Below are 20,511 nucleotides of genomic sequence, written 5' to 3'. Positions count from 1 at the left end.
GCCTTTATATGGGTTATATTCCTATGGGAAGTCAGATGACTCCATGGGAATGACCTGCGAAAAGACTACAGAATAAGCATTCGGTTCTCAACATTTTTCCCATGAACAGCTGTTTCCCTTTCCCCACATCTTGATAAAGGTTTCCCATTCTGGAACTGAAACAGAACTGGTGGGTTTGCATTAATATTAGGCTGCAACACTTTAATGTCTTGTCTTACATTTATTGTAAGTATGTAGTTTAAAATGGTCAAAATCTCTATGTGTGATCTGTTGCCAGTAAGAAACTTCCTTTAATGAACCCATTTAGCCTTTACTATATTCTCATCCTCATTCCTTTCTACAGCCCACGTTCTGTTTATCTTGATCCGCTGGTGCCTTAGGGTAATTTCTGAGCTCATAAACTCTAAAAAAAATAGATTTCATATTCATTTAAAGAAAGGCTGGGCCTCTGAAAATTTCTTAGCAAATGATGGGAATCCTCTTCTTTTATCCCTATATTTGTAATAGGCACGTGGGGTCTGCTCTCACATCAAAGTCTATGTACGTTCTCTTTAAGCTAGTAGTATTTATAGGGAATACACTATTTACTGAATGAAGGAAGGTCTGTTAGATTTTCAAGTTCACAACCTGATAATCCAAAAGGGGAAAGCACAGCTGTAACCACATTAGAGGTATGGGGTAAGGAATGTAGAGATCCTCAGCTTTTCAACACTGAAACGGAGTTTCTCCATTTCCCAGCCTTCATGAGTCACTTAGAGCTGGGCTGACAGAGGCTCAGTTCAAATACCTGAGGTCAATCCCTTTGGGCTTGGTTTGAGACTGCCAAGCTCTTACTGCTTGTGACAGGAGCTCAGCCCTTCTGAGACCCCTTCTCACTGAAACATGAACCTTGAGAAATTAATAGTCTCTTATTTCCAGAAATGTGAATCTTAAGCTTTTCCAGGATAATATCTTAAAGCTATTTTATTCACATGTTCATTATTTATAAACCAGCTGAAGACTGAATTTGAGGAAACCCAGGATTTTACAGCTCTTCTGCATAGCTGAACATGTGGCTGTATTCTGGTGGAGAATGGCAAGGCGGAATTTTTATATGGAATTTTGAGAATCTACAATGTTACTTCTTTCCAATGTTAAGCAAACACTGGGTGAAAGCTAACGTAGCGTAACTTCTTTGAAAGAAAACTAACTTATCCCCTCAAATGTATTACTTAAAGAGGAATATTAAAGCAGTTTTCCTTTAGAGATATTCATATGGCTTCTGACTAAAGCCTGTTTGAAAGAATGCTTGTTTCAACTAGTTCACAGTAGATTCTTTAGGCTGTGATAACAAAATATAATAAGCATTTAAAATTGGCTTAAAAATTCCTTGGGATCCACTTCAGTGTAGTCATTAATATCCAAGAGTAAAAATTCTCCTCTCAATGCATTTTGCTCGTGGAAATTTTGGCAACAGCATAGACAGCTCTTAGTTTTGTTGCTGTTCTTTCAAAGAAGTACTTCAGTTATGTTACTAACTGTGACTCTAAACCTATGCTCCACTTTGCTATTTGCTCCATGCTCCTATTGAGCACACTGGGACTGGTCATTTTGTCAGCAGCCTGCTGAGTATTGACTTCAGGAGGGGACCCCTAAAGCACAAGCTAGAAAGCTCCAGCTGCCAAAGGCAAACTAGAATGCCTTGCAACCTAAGAGGTAGGATTAGTTTTCAGCAATGATCCTATAATCCATCACACAAGACAACTGCAATATTACTTCCAGTAATGCTTTCACTTTCCCAGTTTACACTAAAAGTTCTTAGTCAATACCTGTTACTACAGTAAGCAACCCAGTTCCCTGCGGAATATGATGTGCATTGTGTCTACCAAGGATTTCATTGTAACAGATAAACTTGTTGGTGATAATAGTGGTTAAAAATTAAAATGGATCTGTTGGCTGTTGATTTTGTTATGAATTCATCTTCATACAAAATTTCATTTAGTAAACCTGAACTTAGGTGTGATTGGAATTGCATTTTCCTTCAAGGAGGCAAAATATTCAAGGAAGAGTTGTCGGATGCTGTCAACTCCAGAGGAGGAGTGCCCACTCCTAAGTGTAGTGTACACACAGAATATCCTGTATAGGGAAGGTGTTCTTGCCCGCTGGGGTGGGTGAGGGTTGTATGCTTGCTCATACCACAAGGGAAAGATGCTGCTGGTGCCTTCCCACCCTGTGGACTGGTATCCCAAATCATGGCATTTCCTCTGCTCTTAAGCCACTCCAAGTTGTCCTTTCTTTGCTCTGTTGGCTGCCAGCCATTGTAGCATATAGGGCCACAGAGTACAAAACAGGCTGCAACACTCCTGTGAATGCATGACATAGAGCTGATGTGATGGTAAAATGTGGCAAGACTCTTCTCTTATTCAGCATCTGAGACCTGACAGGCCTGTGTGCGTGTCCATGGGGAGAAGCAGCTTCCTCAGTGGTGCAGATCTGGCTGGTCCCTAGACAGAAGCCAGGAATATGTAGCTTGGGAGTGAAAGAGCCTGTAAAAGCACATACAAGCCTGAATGACAGTTTCCTGACTCCAGGATGCCGCAGCAGCACTGGTAGGCAGGAAGCACATACAAAACAGTATTACTGTGTTTTTGCAAGGAATTGAGTCAGGCAGCCTAAAAACCGGGTTAATCTCAGCTTCTTTCATGCAGAGAACAAGACATTTCATATAGATAGAACAATCTGGAGAAAATGTTCTGAAGGGAACCCTCTGCCACCTTCCTCTCTACAGGAATCATGCAGAATAGAGTTTTACAGTAACAGAGGCCTTAACTTGGACCAAAGGTGTAACAAGATTTGTTAACTGTGAGGTGAAATTAGAGAAACCTCAGTAGGAAGACAGGTGTGTGTTATAGGAAAGTACAACTAAAAATCTCCTTCATGGGGCTGGGTTTGTTCCGTTCAAATTCTGGATTTAAGAAAGACTCAAAATCTTTCTAGTGCTCTCTTGTTCAAGAATTAGTGGGTAAATTCTCTGCTTTTAATTTCCAGTGTTCTCAAATCTACACTTTTCACAATCCTGGCTTTGCAGGGAGGGAGGGGGAAAGATGGAATCCATGAAAAGCAATCAGAGTGTGTACTTCAGGGATGTCTCCAAACTGTTCCATCATAAACCTGAAGTTCAGTGACTTTTGTTGTAGTTAAATGGATATTTGAGATCTCTGGGGTTTCAGATGCAAAGTCTTCCAAATAACACTATGTTGCAGGGTATACAGTACAATCTACTGCATTTAGAGGTGAACTGAAGCAAACCCTAGGAGACTTGTGAACCAAACCCTGGAGTCCTGATAAGAAGTCTCATTCCAGTGAGCATGAACAAGTCTCTCCCAGCATTCATAAGCAAAAACAAACCCAATGAAGTTTAGGAAAAATGTGAAGACATTCATAAGAACAGAGGAAGGTTGAGTTTTATGACATTTTCCTTATTTTTTCAGTTTGCTGTGGACTTTCTGAAAGTGAAATTCTGGTATCATTTAACTTATTAACTTAATGGCTGCTTGGAATTTAAGTGAATATTTGACAAAGGGAATAAGGTTTTCAGGAGAAGAGGTTTCATTTGTTCTGTTGAGAGATATGTATTTTTCATTACTTTCTCTAAACTAGCCTAATTTTCACTGACATTTAAGCTCCAGATTTCCACAAGTTCAATATGCTAACATGGTATTATTGAGCATTATCTGTTAAAGGCTTTCCAAGTGTGAATACAACAAATATATATGCTATGTTAATGACCTCTTTACATATGCATTAAATACAGCAATAGTTGAATAGAAATGTCATCACTTTTCGGTACAAAAAGCATTAATGAATACTAAATCCACAGTTAACGATGCAGCATCTTGACATGATTTGATTTGATTTAATCCTGGCTGCTGTGTGTGTTCTATTGCTAAGAGGAGGCAGTTTCTCCTGAGTATTCTGTGAGAATACAGTGGATATATTTGTTAAGTATAATTTCATTAATTTATTGCTTGTTCAAACATAAAATAGGCTTGGAAGTTCAAAGCTCATTTGCTGAACTGATGACCATCCTAGACTTTTCAGGTTCCCAAGTCTGTCATGCAGAGCTGCTGGCAATGCAAACTTTGTAATTTTTGCTTGTAATGAAATGCCTCTTATTTCTGTGGATCACTAAATGTGTTATTTGATACTAAAAAGCATACAGCTGTCAGCCACAGTAAATTTAAACCAACTTACTTTTATACGTTATTCTCGTTATGGTGTCTCTGTTAAGCATACGATTTAGAAATGGATTTGATGATTCAGATACCTACAGAAGAGAAAACGTACAATGTCAAAACCTGCTCACAACCAGTTCCCTTTTGGAAGCGTAGCTGTTTCATGTGAACGCACACACTCTCTCGTTCTCTTTCTCCTGACATTCCTCCAAACTGCTTCTGCCTTTTTTTTTTGCACTGCTGTGGGAAGAGGAAATAATTACTTGGATATTTTTGTAACAAAACTTGTTAGGAAGTTGGTACTAAAAATAAATAAAACCCCCCTTCAGGGATGAGAAAACAGGATGAATGTAACTCAATGCCTGAATACAAGTGTGAGTACTTGTACACAGGATGAATGTAACTCACTGCCTGAATACAAGTGTGAGTACTTGCATACAGAATGACTATAACTCCACGCTTGAATACAAACTTGTGTACAGGTTTATTCCCCAACAGCTTTGGGATTTGCAGGTGGTGTAATATTATTAGGCAGGATTTTCATGTAGTATTCTATTATTCTTGTCTTTATTGAGAAACCTACTTTCCTTGCAGCAGGCTATTTAAATTGCAAATAAAAGCTGTCTTCTCTTTGTTTTCTATACAGGTATGAAATCCCTAAATTTCACCCACAAGTGCTTACAAATATGTGTATATACACATATACAGACACAAAAAATGTCCAGTCTATGTCAAACATACCATACCTAAAGAGGACTTATAGGGGAAAATGATAGAGGCCTTAGGGACACTGTTGTTGTATTGTGGCTTTGGGGTTTTTGGGGTTGTATGTACCATATCAACAAAATTGTTGATTATTAACAATAACAAGAGATTTTACTGCACTGCAAACAGCAAATTTATTATTGTGTAGAAACAAATCAGTGTCACATGTTGCTACGGAGGCATTTTAGTAACTGTACCTTCGACCATCCCACTTATCTTTCAATTATTCGGTGGATTTTTATCAGACACCAGATGCTGCTGTTACACATCCAGCATTTATCTAGAAAGAAATCAATTTATTTTGAAAATGGAAAACTTCACAAAAAAGTTTAATAAAGGTTTAGGAAAATAAGTGGGCTATTGGGCAAGCTGTGATGCAGCTCTGTTTGACAGAGAGCCTTCAGGAAAACTGTGGTCAGGTTGCATTTTGTGGAAATTCAGACAGGTACTTCTCCTCTTAGAGGTTTTTGAACTACTCTGGACATTTAAAACACAACCCACCTTTACATGCTTAGATGAGAAGGCCTAGAGAAAGATGCAATGAAGCAGATACTAAATTTTGTGGCTTGCTGCAGGAGGTAACTCAGCAAACACATGAACAATGCGTTATTTAGACATAATTGGCCTGTTGGGCATTTTGAAGGTTTGTTTCAATTGTATCCCTTTGTGCAAATTCAAGTGACATTATTAGGATGTAATACAATATATTTTGGATGAAAAAAGGTATTCTAAATAGCTTTCTTCAATATTAGATCTGCATGAAAATTGCCCTTTTATATCTAATTATTCAATATGTTCTGTGAAATGCCTATTTTAATTCTGAAGTTAATGCTTTGTCACAAAGTTTATGAAATGGGATTGAGGAGTCCTAAAGGGAACTGAGAGATATCTACTGCGTAAAGTCTGATGAAAGCTATTTATTTCAGCATGAAGCACATATTGAGAAATACGTGCTTTTTTAGAGTGATGAAAGATACATAATGGCAGAATATGACAACATTTTGGGGGGAAATGCATTCTTCATACAAAATGAGGAAAAAGGTTTCTCCAACAAAATTAAGGAAGTTTGAGTAAACTGCGATGTGCTAGATCACTGTAATTTATAGACCTAATTATGCAACTTGAATGTAAGCTGATGGAAACCAAAATATGAGAGAGTATTCACAGGTCTTTCTAGCTCTGTGAAATGCAAGATAGTAAAAGATTGACTTTTAATGTTCTCTCAGTTTTGATAGTTTAAGATGCTTTAAATAACACTGAGAAAAAACTTAGTTTGCTCACTTGAAACATCAGCATGTGTTCAAACGTGCCCTTTCCCAGGGCCTCAACCTACTGGGAGAGACTTACTTTAAACTGAATGAATAACATTTCATGAAGAAATACCAAATCTGCCAAAACAGTAGCTTTTGTCATAGCCATTAAAGTGTTAAGATTGATGTTTATGATATAAGGGATTCCCCCCACCCCTTCCCTTATCCTTTTCCATTTTCCTCGTATTACGCTGTAAATGCTTTGGAGTAGAGATTATGCATTCAGTTCCTAGGATGATGGTATCTCTGGATTCAAGATCAGAGCCTCTGGGTATTGCTGTAGTATAACGAGGAGTCCGAGTCCTAGATTTACAGTTCATGGAAAAAGAAGTCTATTGTCTATATATTAGGTATTGATAATACTGAACACTTACTTTCATAAATATGGAAACTACCACCAACCCATTAGGACTCTTTGCAGCTTCTGTGACATTTGTGTACAGCTCATGGTTATAGTGGATTAGTTGAACCTAGAAAACAGGGAGAGGAAAGATTACAATTAAACAGTAGCAAATCATAGCATACGCTGTTTGCAAATACTCTCTATACACCAATTGGTTTGTATTAGGATCCCATCCATGCTTGGGATATTTTGCAATCTTTCAGAGGTTTGCAGCATGCGTGATTTGAATAATTTCAGTCACCATCTGGCTCCAACTGGCACAGCACCAGCGTGTTTTCTTCTAAATTGCCAGTAAGTGAATTTATCCACATCGAGTTATGAATTGCACTGCAGGGGTTGACATCATTTCCCTGTTCTAACAGCACTTGCCATGGGCATCAAGTAATCTGTACTTTTCAGCCTCTAGCCAAACACAGAGGAGTCAGGGGTTAAAATGTTTGAAGAAACATATGGGATATGGGTTTGGAGCAGTTCAAACCAGCACTCTCAGAATTCAAAACACTAATATTCACTGGTTACACATTTTACAAACTCGGTTGCAAAAGCTCCTACAGTTAGGCACTTACAGTATTATTACTAACCAGGTTCTCCTTAGCTCCTGCCGCTTTCCTTGTGCTTTTTAGTTTTATGACTTGATGGAACTCTTAAATTATAAAGGCACAGTTCATCTCTCTCCCAGCATGTGGAAATTTCTTGCCCAGAACAGTGGTACTTGATTTGTCTGGGATCACTGGACACTGTTATCATTTATATTGCAATTCCTAGCTCTCTTTTTTGAAGATGAACAACTTTAACAAACTTGTGAGGCAGTTAAACACCTCTAAGGCTAGTGGCTTTATTTAGCCTCAAGATACCATTCTTAGTTTTCAGATGTCAGTTAGGAAAGTAAGGTCATTGTTCAGGAACTTCTCAGAATTGCAGCAGCCTGATGCTTGTATTTAGAAATCTGGAGTGCCTTCCATGTGCTGGCATGAATCTAGAGGCTGTCCGCTGAAGTCTCTGGACTTGCATACTGTGAATGAGATCAGTAATAAGTTGATCTATATCTGGTAATCTTTTTAAGCATACAAATAGCTGAAGACTAATGCAGTCAGTAAGGATTTTCATCATAGAGTGCTTGCTGTGTTTATAATCAGGAAGAAACCCAACCCACCCCAAAACCCACTGAAACGGGGTTCAGTGCCTGCGCTGGTGACTTTGTCTTTTGGATAAATTCAAAGTCTGGTGCTTTAGCAGTGAAATACAATTGCAAGGATTTTTCTGCAACCATGAGTTCCCTGTCTGGCCTCCAGCACACGATCAAGTTACAAAGCCTTGCTTTGCCATCCAAGTATATGTATGACCACCACAATGTACACTAGTAGTGCTCTGAATTATAACAGTATCCCAGTTTATGTGTAAGCTGCATCATTGTTATGTCAGTCTATGATAAGTTGAGAAATAAATGACATGTCCAAACTCTGGGAGTGTTCAGAGAGTTGTTTCCTACACTCCGCCCTGACTGCAAAAGGGATTCTTCTTACAAGTGCATTACTTGGAATCAGATCTTACAAGCTTTCCTACTATGAAAGTCCATCACGCACTGGCCTCCCTCCACCTCCCAAATACCCAAGCAATGCTGTCTTAGTGCTTGGACACTGATGAGAAAAGGAGTAGTGGAAATTCAGAAAGAGAGTATTTGTATTAGTAAGATTAGAAGATCATTGGCACATAGTTTTACTATGTTCACAGACCAAAATAAATGAGTTAAGGGTCAAAATTATTGCTATAATGTGTTAATTTCAGTTACTTTTGTCCTGTCTGGATTGAAACTACTGCTTGTTGCTTTTACAGTTCACACCGTAGGCACTTTTTAAGGCAAGCAAACAAACCAAACTGGAACGAAAAAGTAAAAATGTCAAAGCAGCCAATGAAGTCATCTACTAAATTCTGACAGCGAGGAGGCAGCATGAATGCAGCATGTTTTCTAAAGGTCTTGTACAGAATTAATGAGAGCATTTATTCCACAGCACAGAGAGGTTATAGGCCCATTAGTCATCGCTCTGTGGTATTACTGAACTTTGATAACATTGTGGTTCTGGGGACTGTGCACTCGGTGCAGTTTTTAGGCTTAGTAACATATTTTTATGTACAACTGTTCTCTCTGCAGTCAAACAAACTTGTGAATTAGCAAGGAAGTAAGAGATGAAACTGCTCCAGACCAGAATTCCTATTGTGCAAAGTCCCAGACTAACAATTAATTAGGTTAATTTAGATTAGCTCATAAAGTGAAATATCTAGTGCAAGAATGGGTAAAGATCCAGACAGACATTTTTCCTTCTGAAACCTGTCACTTTTTCTGTGTTGTATCCTTCCTCCCTGCACCCAAATTAATTTTAAAGCTGTTTCCATGGCACCATGGTTAAATTTTATGGGGTTTTATTTTTTTTTTAAAGGTTGATCATGTAGGGAGGCATCATATTCAAAGTTTCTCATATGGAACAGACTAATTTAGAAAGGTACAAATGAATAAAGATGTCTTAGATATAGAATATTACACACAGGGTAAAAAATACAAATCCCTATGAAATTCCTTCTTTTGGGAATAATTTCTTTAACGTTGGCTCAAATACCTGTCATCTTACACTCTATTAAATACTACTGGAGTCTTCCATGAAGGTGAAGCCACACTCAACTAGAACAACTCGTATGTGAAAAAACTCACTTTTTCAAACAATGACACTGTATTAAAACCAAAGCAGAGCAAAAGCCAACTTGCAATGCTGAAAGTACCCTTTGATTCTAGTTTCAGGGCTCAAACACAATACAGAATCTTGTTATAAACCATTGATTTTCTTTGGAAGAAGATTCCCCCTTTAAGATTAATTTGCCACAGAACAACTGATTGCTCTTTGTTTTCCTCAAGCTATAGAAGTTCTGTTTTTCAGGGAAGAGAGGAGAATTAAGATTAATTACTCCCCTTTAGCTGACGAAAAACCAGAACCCTTGTGCCATCACCTAAGAACATGTATTGGACCAGGAGCAGATGCTGCACTTTTTAGACACATGAGGCTCGTGACGCTGGGAATGTCAACAGGACCTGGTGACAAGGCATTGGGGTGGCTTGCTGAGCGCACTCCTCTCAGCTTGTCTGACTGTCTTTGGGGCAATGTAATACAGATTGGCTGGTATTATGGCTCATGTTTTGGCCACTGTGTGGAAAACATCCAATTCCCTTTCCCTGTATACATGCATGTGTGTTCATAATGGTAATAACCTGTTCTTTGCCTGCAATTTGGTAACATTCAGCCCTGTACACATCTCATTTGTTCTGGTTTTTCTCTGCAATGCATTTGCTGTTCCGTTTGATCCTTCACCCAGGGGAAATGTGCACCTTTGGGCAGAACTAGCAGCAGGATCTCTTCCGTGTGCTGTTTGACCAAGGCTCTGGCTAAGCAAAAGGAGGCAGTTTGCTGTGTCAGTAGCTGTAGGTGCCAAAAATTCCAGGGACTGGTTTTGAGCGATCTTCTAGCAATCTTTTAACTTGGAGAAAGGCACTCTGTGAATTACAGAGTGCTCACCTTGTGTGTGGCATAACCCTTTTATCAAAGTTAGATCACCGTGAGATGTTCTGCTGCAGCGAGAAATGGAGCAATGTGAAACTGAGGGAATATAGAACAACACAGTGCTTTACAAACAAATGTTTCCATAGTTCTCCTGGGGGTAATGACATACCCTTTATTCTCACTTGCAAGTGTTATAATTGAGTGCATAACCATTCTGATTTGTAAATGACAAGGGATCTAAACCACAAAGTGAATGGCAGCAGAGAACAGCTAATCTGTAACTATAATATTTGTATTATGCTGTGCTGCTTGATAAACTGTTGGGATACCTGATTGAGAGCAAGCACAAGGCATGTTTCTAGCACAGCAGGGAACAAAAGCAAATGAAATTGCTCAAGAAGACAGGTTAAATGTTTGTTTTGATTCACAGTCCTGGTAAAAAACAGCTGAGATCTCATTAAGGGAAAAAATTATACATTTTTGTTTATCCAAAGTTTAATAAAAACAGCAAAAGGAACATAATTTCTGCATGGCAGGTGTCCAGTGAGGAGCAGAATTTGAATGAGTTAAAACCCATTCATAGCAACAGTTGATATTCTAGAGTTAAAACATACATGCTCTTAGAGGTCTTTTGTAAAGAGCAATAATGCCGTATCATCAAAGATTTATTTATGGTATTAATTTTGTGGATATGAACAGGAATGAGATCTGAGCTCCTCACTTTGGGAACGAAAGTTTTTTTTTTAAAGGTGTCTCCTGGTTCTAGGATGTACAATTTGTGTGGCTGACACAAATGTTTTTAGGCTTGTCTGAAGTGAAATTAAACATACCTCCTGCTTCATGCAGAGATACGGCATCACCTGTGAGAGCATGCACCACGCTCCTCAGGACCTGTGGTCCTTAGCTGTCTTGTTTCATTAAACCAATACCTGGCAATGATGCGGTGGAAACTTTTCAATCTTTGGCAAATAATGAAGCATTTTTATGGTGTGCTTCTTAAAAACAGGCCTAAAAATCACATGGACTATTTGAGAAAGAAAAAAGTCAATTGCGGCTTTTTCATAATTGGGGAGGATTTGAAGCTGGATGTTAATGTTGTCTTCCCTGAATTCTTATCATGGTCAAACTTTGTCCACACATGCACACACCCCCACACACCCATGTGCAAGGATAATCCTGGCCTGCTCAAGGCACAAGTCATTACAAGTCAGGCATGGTAATGACTTTAACTCTCTGGTCCAGTTCTCTGTCTCTTTTGCTTTGTGAGCCTGCTCAATGTAACAGCTGGAGAACCGAGCTGGTAGTGGGCTCAGAAGATGCTGTTCAAGAGGGAAATTAGGATTCACAGTAACTGTCTTTGGAAAACAAAACCAGCATTTTCTTATGAACAGGGTCCTCTGCCATGAAATGTTAAGCTCTGCCATGGTGGTATTACTCACATCCTTATGAATTAATCCACAGATGTACCTGTCTGCTGTTTTTTATGTATAAGCCCACAGCACTGAGGTACTCTCATGTTGATGGCAAATTGGTAAAATAAATATTACATGGCAATCTACACTTCCAGCAGTTTACTTGCATTTCAGCAAATTACTATGGTTTTCATACTAAAATCAGTTAAAAAGATTAACTTAGTTCAATATAACAAAGGAGAAATGCAAACCCCATTTATTTGAAATAATTTTGTACCTCTCTCTCTGAGGTTCCCTCTGTTAAATCTGATGTTCTTTGGGCTGTTTCTGGCAAATGTTGTATGTTGTTTCTTGGGTTTTTTTACTGCTGTTGTCAGTTATTTTGTGATCAAAGAAATGCCTATAAAAGAGTGGTTTAATAGTAAGGCCTGTCATCCACATTTATAGCAATACGCCAGCAATTGTATCCAAGGTAAATAAAAAAGGCTGCGCTTCTTTTTTACTTAAGCAAATATGACTAAGAGTGCAAGGAAGGAGCTCAGTTTTCTGCTGCTTCTGAGCAAACAGATCTATAGAAATAGAGCTATTTCTACAGAGAAATACAGTAGTGCATCATGCAGTGAAGCAGAAATGCAATCAAGGGTTAACTGTGCTTGGCTGCAAAATCTACTTTACTAGGAAAAAAATGTTAAGCTAGGAATTAGCACTTAAAATGCAAATGGTGTCTAACACATCATTACATGAGCTGGTAATAAGAACTAACTTGCAATGCCTCTGTTCAACAACTGATTTTCAGCAGCCTGCTCTAGACAGGGTTCCCTGGCATGTAGCTAGCGCTCTGGTACTTTCAGCATTTATTACGGACTCTTTAGGTTTAAAGTAGTTATCTCTAGATGCAGATATATAAGCAAAAGGTGAGTCTTCAGCTTTCTAGGGCATCTGTCCTAAGATACCCTGAGTGTTTAACAGTACTTTGAAGAGAGATGGTGAGGATCCAACTGGATGCAGGACAGAAACAGACATGTTAGCTTCTGACCTGGTATCTTACACTGATGAGGCTACTAACAGAGGAAAACACACTTATTACTTGTTTATATTCAGCCGTTGCAGCTAGAAAATACAATCTGATTGAAGTGCAGGTTTTAAAGTATTTCTTCTGAATATTTCTGTATCTTCTCATTTCCTCTATAAGTCTATTTCATTTGCAAGTGGGAAAATTTCAGACCATATTTAAAACTTGATGTTTCTTTTAAGAATCCATGGGACTACAGGAAGAACAAATTATTTGAGAGGTCAGATGGGCTGTGCCTGGCTCAGAATTTGCTATTAGGAATTTTCACCTCTGTGCCAACACCAAAAAATAAAGTAAATGATTGGCAGAAGAAATAAATGTGAAGGGTGATGGATTCCTGCCATCCAAATGCTGCTGGAACTGTTGCAAGTGTCACAATCATTTGTACTTTTTTCCAGATAGTAGGAAACACAATGAAGGAAAACCCCAGATTGAGCCCCAGAGGTACACAGATGTGCTTGATGCTGATTGCTGTGTGACTTGAGGAGGGTTTTTGACAGGGCAGTCATTGTGGAAGCATTCCACTGCCAATTACCCTAAAGATGGGGTGTATTTTTGGCTGACCTGCCAGTCAACCACTCTTGTCATTCACTGTTAGCAGATGCGCAAGAGCTGGGTCAACATAAATAAATGAAACAGTTCTGCAATTCACTTTGTGTGAGGATCAAAATGAAATCTTAAATGTTTAATGTTGATTTTGTCTTGGCTGATGCAAAATTTCATTGCGAGCTAGAATTTGGCACTGACCCGATCCATCATCTACAAGAGCTACATCTTAAGAGAGAACACGGACAATGTAGGAAAAAGAGCTATTAGATGAGCCTACGTCTGGATTTGTGCAGGATTTTCTGACTAAACACTACATTCAAATTGTTTTCTCATTTTAAATACAACAGATGCTCAGACACCACGATGATGAATTCAGTATAAATGCTCCATTTGGGAGATTCAGTTATATAATGGCGCTGTGAATTTCTGGGAGAATTCTGTATTTCTTTAGCAGTCAGTCCAGAAAGCAGCAGAAAATGCTTCCTAGACGTCAAAAAGTGTGGTGGAAGTAGCGATTGATGCTAGTTTTATTGTTCACTGTCTTACCCTGAGACATTGAGTCAAAAGGACACACGTGCAAGGTCACTGAACAGTGTGACAGGGATGCATTAGCAGTTCAAGCCTTCTCTAGCATCATGTGATGCCACTAGAGCTCTCGGTCTACCTTGCCAAAGTGCCATCTGTAGCTACGTTTCTGTTCAAAGGGTGGGCAGAGAAATATCACAGACTGATGAATAAAAGAATGAGGGGAAAAAGCTAACAGAATTTGGGCTAGTGGAAACCTAGTTGTTAAATTAGGCCTCACCCCTTTTGTCCTCATTTTATAATATAGTAGGAAAGAAATGGTGACCAGGATTTCCTGTTTAAGGTGCGGAGACTGAGAGGAAAGAAGGCACAGATCTACCCTGCACAAAGAAAGTAAGGGGGTGTTTTGTTTGGGTTTTTTTTTTTTTTGGGTTCAAGAATCATAGAATCATAGAACAGTTAGGATTGGAAAGGACCTTAAGATCATCAAGTTCCAACCCCCCTGCAGGGACACCTCGCTCTAAACCATATTACCCAAGGCCTTGTCCAACCTGGCCTTGAACACTGCCAGGCATGGTGCATTCACAACCTCCCTGGACAACCTAAGAATATCCTGGAAGCTTCTTTTAAAGTGATGAGAAATACAACAGCCTTTCTGTTTGTGTAAATTGGATAAAAGACAGTTTCATGTTTGTAGTTTAAAAGGTAAGTTTGAAGTTGCGATATAACAAGCACAGACAAACCAAGAGGACTGGAATTATCTAAGAATATAAGATACTGCAGCTTAAGGCAGACAACTATAAAATGATCTTGTTTCTAAATGAATTGAGTGACATTATACTCAGTAGGAAAGACAAGTCATACAAGTCATAACTAAGCCAGTTATCTTTTATAAAGGAAGCCCTTCAGCTCTATCTACAGATTTGGTGAAATAAAGTCAGATATTGGCAGACACTACTCAACAAATGAGTACGGCATAAATTAAAAGGGCATGAAATTACACAGAGAGCATTTGTTTATCATAAGGACACATTCTTCAGGGCACCTTGTAAAGGGCCCTGAGAAGTGCCACATGGTAAAATCAGTTCAGTACAGCCACACAAGTGCTGATTGGTGCCACTTACACAGGAGATGATCACAGAAACCTTTCCGGGAGCCGCAATTACACCACAGTTGGTTGAAGTCCAAGGATTAACAGTGTTTTTCTTTGTTAAGGGTATCTTCTGCAATTCTCTGTTTTATACCATCCCTCAATTCTGCTCCTCTACATCCACAACAAATAAGTGTCTTGGCTTCGTACAGACAAGAGAAGAACTCCTCTTATTCCACTTGCTTCAGAAACTTTCTAATTATATATTTCAGCACAGTAGCAACCTTTTCCTAACTCGCTGGTAATTGTTGTGCAGACTACCTAACATCAGTGACCTCTGCTTTACAGTTTGTCCTGTCTGTAGAATATAAATGCTTAGAAGCAAGAAACCATCTGAAAACCCCATCTAAACATTAGGAAGTAGAGATCAGAGTTACCTTTGTGAATACGCTTTTAGTCAAGAGTTTATGTCAGTAAGAGAAGGGCAGTGAAAAATAATGAAAACCAATTGCAACTCCATCAGAAATACGGTACCTGCCATATCTCTTGTGGGCTGTTTGAGTACTAAGATGTGAAAATTGAATTGACAAAAGGATGAAGAAAATCATTTATGCAGCCTCACTGTAAAAATCAAATAGCGCTTCCATTAGGAATTAGAGGGATGAATTAACAGAAGGTGAAGCCATGGTGCATCACCTCTAACATTAGGAGCAGATCTGCCTTAATGGGATTTGAGGTTTGTGGAAAGGAGGCACTGAGCACAGAGTGCTTTGGAGATGCTGTGTGGGAATGTTCATGCTCATCTGACTCGATAGGAATCCGAAATCTTTTAACTGGTAATTCAGCTCTTCACTGGAAAGGCTGGTGAGTGAAGCAACAGCAGCTTGGATCTTCAAAACCAGTGTTTCACATGAATGTCTTGAAAATGTAGATGAGTCCAGGAACTCCTCAGGACTCAAAATATGCCTCTTGGGTGTGATGGTGGTGAAAGGGGCTGCAGTGAAGTCACATTTGCTTGCAGTTTTCATCAGCAGGCTTTCTACATCAGGCAACGGAAGTCAAAGCCTTTTTCCCATTAGAAAACATGGACAGTATTCATTTGCAGGTTAATTTATGTAGCTGAAATGTTGAAAATAGTGTCGTGGAAATACCTGAAATGCCAAATGGATATTTTCCCTTAATGAAAGAAATGCAGGGAAAGTGCCATGCTCCAAAATGCTGAACACTTGAAAAAATCTTTAGTCTGTTGGACTTTCCACAATTAGGAAACGTGAATTTGGGTGACAATCCAAATGAAAGTCTTTGGAATTTGTTTTGTTCATGTAGTAAACTCTTTTCTGCTGGCAGAAAGCCTGACCTCAGTCAGGCTGTGAAAGCAGCTCCTTATTCTCGCTGGCAAAGGGTCTAGCCTTCAGAATATTTCTGGCTGCCATGCAAATACCACACACTACTTATTTCTTGCTGCTTCCAGTTCCTAATGGAAGAGCTATAGACCTCTGGAACACTAACTGAATGAGGATCTGTAGCACCACTTCCATGGGGATTAACATCTGAATGAAGTGAGGGCCTGTGAAAGATGCAGCTGCAGCTCTGCAACCCCTGTCTTTCACCTTTCTCATCACAGCATCATTTCCTTCAGTGACATTATTGGTTATAGGCGAGGAGGGGAGGCAGGAAGCCTGTAGTGCCTTGGACCCCTCTCCCATCCCCAACAGCAGCCACTCCACCTGCCCAGGCATTCTCGGGAGGGTGGTTTTAAAGAGTCAGTCATGGGTCCTGCTTTCCCTGTGCACTTAGGAGCTGCATGCTCACAGTATGACTGCAGTGCTAGGCTAATACTGTGGTTAGCTTTGAATTCATGCCAATCTCATAAAATCACACAAATATTTCTGAATGCTGGTGCACAGTGACTGGGATGGTATTGTCCTTTCTTAGATGTGCAAGGAAAGACCATTTCATACAAGCATTGTCTCCTCTGGGTTTTGTCTTTTCCCCCCATGAAAATACTCGTTATGAATTTGACCAGCTGTAGTTTCTGCAGTTATCTGTCTTCTTTCATTTAATTTCTACGTTATGTACATTATCCTGTGGAATTGCTCTTGCACAGCAAAAGGGAACCTTTCTCTTAGTGCACAGATGAAATGGAGCTGAAAATTACAGCAGATAAAAATCCAGCTCTTTGAACCGTAATGTTAAGAACACTTCAACCAAAGTAGGCACCTAATTGTAGATAATGTTGACTGTACATATTACTTTATTACTCTGTCAAGCTTACATCATTAAGCATGTATTTGATATCATTATAGTGCAGTAAACAATTTGTTGTTGTGGTAAGATCTGCTGGTTTGTGATGTCTGTAGGCAAAGTCGCATTACACTTTAAATGCAGATAGAGCTGTCTGTAGATGTTGAGTTATGCAGCAACACTGTAATTATCCTATTACCTTGCTAGAACATCTAATTATTTGTCAATGATGTGAAAACCTGAGAGCTTAAATGTGAGAAATTCTAATACAAATGTAGCTATTATTTGTTTTCATTGACACTTGAACAATATCAATGCGCGAGGCTGTTGCAAGGAAAGGACCTCATATAAAGCTATAGCAATGGGGACTGCATATCACCAAAATGACATGTAATAAATGATCGATGTCTGATTTTAATAAGTGTAGTATATATGCAAAGGATGTGTTTAGCTTTACAGTTCATTTAAATACAGATATGATTAAGTTTTACTGCATAACAAATTACGTGCTTCTATTACTCCAGCTTTTGCAACAACAGGTTTGCAAAAGCTGGAGTAATAGTATGTAATTTGCAAACCCATTATTGTAACTCTAAAAGGATACACACAGATAGACACAAGGTAAAGGAAAAAAACTAGTTCCTCCTACTTATAAAAAACAATTTATTGAACTGCGAGCTCAGTTTAAAGTGAGAACTCTGTCTCCAGTGTTTCCCGGTCTCAAGAAAAGAAGTTCCTGAATTCCATTAAAATTTGCTGGAAACAGCATCAAGAGTTTTTCCTGGGAGAAAGGTTTTAATAATTAAAATTAGTCAATACTAAAGCACAGGATGTTATTTGATCTTGTGCAGAAACTGACACTTTCCAGAAGGGGGGGAAAAATGCAGCCTCTCTAATAAATCACTGTGCAGAACTGGGAGTCAAATAGAAGAAATTTGCTGCAGAAGAAAAGAGGGCAACTCACCAGGGAAATAGGTTTGCTCAAAATAATTGTGAGTTTGAACATCAAGGTTGGGATTTTTAGGACATATTCAGCATAAAAAAACCCTGTAGGACCCTCAGGATGAGATGTAAAAATACCTTTGTTAGTACTTCAGGGCATTACGTCTCTCAACCACAATGTAGAGTTGCTGTTGGCTCTTGTGCTCCAGTCCAAATTTCAATTTACCTGCTTTTCCCCCTGTAATTTCAGCTGAACTCAGCTGGTTTATCAACTCAAGTCTGTATTTCTGTGCAGAACTGAGGATACCTACCTTCATTTAATAGACTGAAATTCTGCTCCAGTAGCCCCTGTCAACTTTGGTTACTGCCAGGAGATGAAAAGATGAAATAAAAGCCATGCTAGAGGATGAATGTGCCCAGCATGGCCCAGATTCCTTTGGAGCCATGCTCGTTTTCAGACTGTCCTATACTGATGCCTGCACTACCTAAGACATGACTTTTTCCTTGCCCATATTCCAAGCCATATATTCCCCTGCTTTTATGGACACCAAACCTCTCCCCTTTCCTTTTCTGTCCTGTTTTTTCCTGTCACTTAGAATCTGTCATTCCTCTCGTGTTACTGCTGCTACCCAGCTGTGATGTTCCTCACTGCACATTTCAGAGAAGCAAAATGGTCCTTAAATAGACCCCAGCTTCCTTTCGCAGTGGTGTTCAGAGGTTCGTGAATGTTTTCTGCTGCTTTTTCAGGGGCCATCACAATGGGAAAGGGCAGCACTGCTCCTCTGCTGTCTACATTGTTCTGAGGATGTCACAGGTTGCTCTTGCAAGTGTTCCTGAAGGCACAGAAAGATCAGTTCAGGTGCTCTGGCTTTTTCTTTGTGCTGCCAGACTGCATCTTAGCATTGCTTTTTTTAGCTTTGATGTTCTGTAATTAGAATCACTAAATTTTAGAAATGCAGAAGATCCCAAATGCTGCATTAACTCGACTGTGTTTAAAAAAGATATTCTATAGTCTATAGAGTCTATAGGAGCGCAACATTAGTGTACAGCCTAAATGTACAGAGGGATGCTGCAATTCAGCTGAATTGATGCTGTGGCTGAAGAAAACCTCCCCAACCTTCTGAATTATTTTCACTTGTTTGCTTCACCCTGTTTGATCTCTCCTTGTGGGTAATCAGATAAGAAAGTAGAAAGGGAGGCAAAAAAAAAGACTGTATGGGCAAGCAAAACTCATGGACGCACAACCTGCTTTTCTGTTCCCATTTCTGACCTTTGGAGCGTGTTCTGTAATTTTTTAGCAAAGTTTATTCTGTATTACCTGAAGCACTACAAAGGACATGGACTGTACAAAAGAGGGCAACACAAGAACTGCCTTTAACATAGAACATAGCTGGGAGAACAGGCACAGGCTAAATCTGCTCATACTCTGAGCAGTGATGTGACAGTAATATATTTGTACTTCTGATTAATGATTTGATATCCTGATTGTCTTGGCTACAAGTTCTAAGTTTTTATCAAGGAACAACAGAACAGAACTTCTTTTTTAGCATCTTCTATGCTCCTGCTGTATTCTACAAGTGAAGTATTCTGTACTTGGGAACACCTTGGAGGTGGGCCTGGCATCTGGCAACCAATCACAAATTCTCCTGACATCAGAGGGACAAGTTATGATGCGGGCCTAGAAGATCAGCAGTAGCTTGGTCCCAGCTCCCTGCAGTTTTATTCCCTCATCACACTTACACTATTCTCAGCCAGCTGAAAGTCTGGTGAAAACCCAGTTTCATAATGGATAAAAATAGATCTACTTTGACAATGTAATTCCGACTACTTAAAAAGGCCCAGATAAAATACCGTAGTCCCTCTGATTCAATTACAGGTCACTGTTGCACAGTAGATGAGACAATAGTGAGCCTATTGAATTGCTCAACTGCCGAAGATTCTGCAGTATCAGCTTGTATTTTCCAGGAATTCTGTTTCAACATGGTACTTTTGACCATGCAGGTTCATCCATATTAGAAAACCAAGCTCTAATCTCAGTACAGACAAAACTTTACAGCAAACAAAGGTAAGAATGAGGATGCTGCTGCCACAACACACTCATCTGCAGTCAATGAGCCAAACAGACCAGGCAGAGGCAACCAGCAGCTCCTCAGACACCCATCTCCTTCTGCTTCCTCCACTGTTAATAACAAATGGGGAGAAGGGTAAAACTACCAGCAGCAATAAAAGCAAAAAAGCCTTTAACAATTTCACAGTACAATCTACCAAAGCAGAAGCTTCTTGCATTGCTTCAGAATAGGAGGAAGAAAATTTCCCATGAATCAAAATGCTGAAGACAGCCTCTTAAGCAAGGAAGTGTTTTTCGCCTAGCCAACTATTAATAGTGGATGATAGATTCAAAACAGCTCAGAATTGCTGCCGATTTTATCTCGTAGATCTA

At 39.3% G+C, this 20,511-nt stretch overlaps 1 protein-coding gene and 1 long non-coding RNA gene across 2 annotated transcripts in view; one reads left to right on the top strand and one right to left on the bottom strand.

The window, feature by feature from the left end:
* Positions 1–20,511, bottom strand: part of CA10 (carbonic anhydrase 10) — a 189,145-nt gene that overhangs the window by 7,346 nt on the left and 161,288 nt on the right. Inside the window, exons 5-6 of the mRNA XM_061376890.1 lie at positions 6,664–6,759; positions 4,234–4,306 (exon numbers count right to left, since the gene is read on the bottom strand). Coding sequence (XP_061232874.1) covers positions 4,234–4,306; positions 6,664–6,759 — 169 coding nt within the window. The remainder of the gene's footprint in view (positions 1–4,233; positions 4,307–6,663; positions 6,760–20,511) is intronic.
* Positions 1–20,511, top strand: part of LOC133224936 (uncharacterized) — a 179,093-nt gene that overhangs the window by 77,257 nt on the left and 81,325 nt on the right. The gene's annotated exons all lie outside the window — the stretch shown is intronic.

The sequence above is a fragment of the Neopsephotus bourkii genome, unplaced genomic scaffold (genome assembly GCF_033783945.1).
Source record: "Neopsephotus bourkii isolate Nb327-2 ecotype Australia unplaced genomic scaffold, CSIRO-AGI_Nbou_v1 NB_1749, whole genome shotgun sequence".
Lineage (NCBI taxonomy): Eukaryota > Metazoa > Chordata > Aves > Psittaciformes > Psittacidae > Neopsephotus > Neopsephotus bourkii.
Note: the sequence above shows the minus strand (reverse complement) of the source record. Positions and strands in the feature narration are given on the sequence as shown.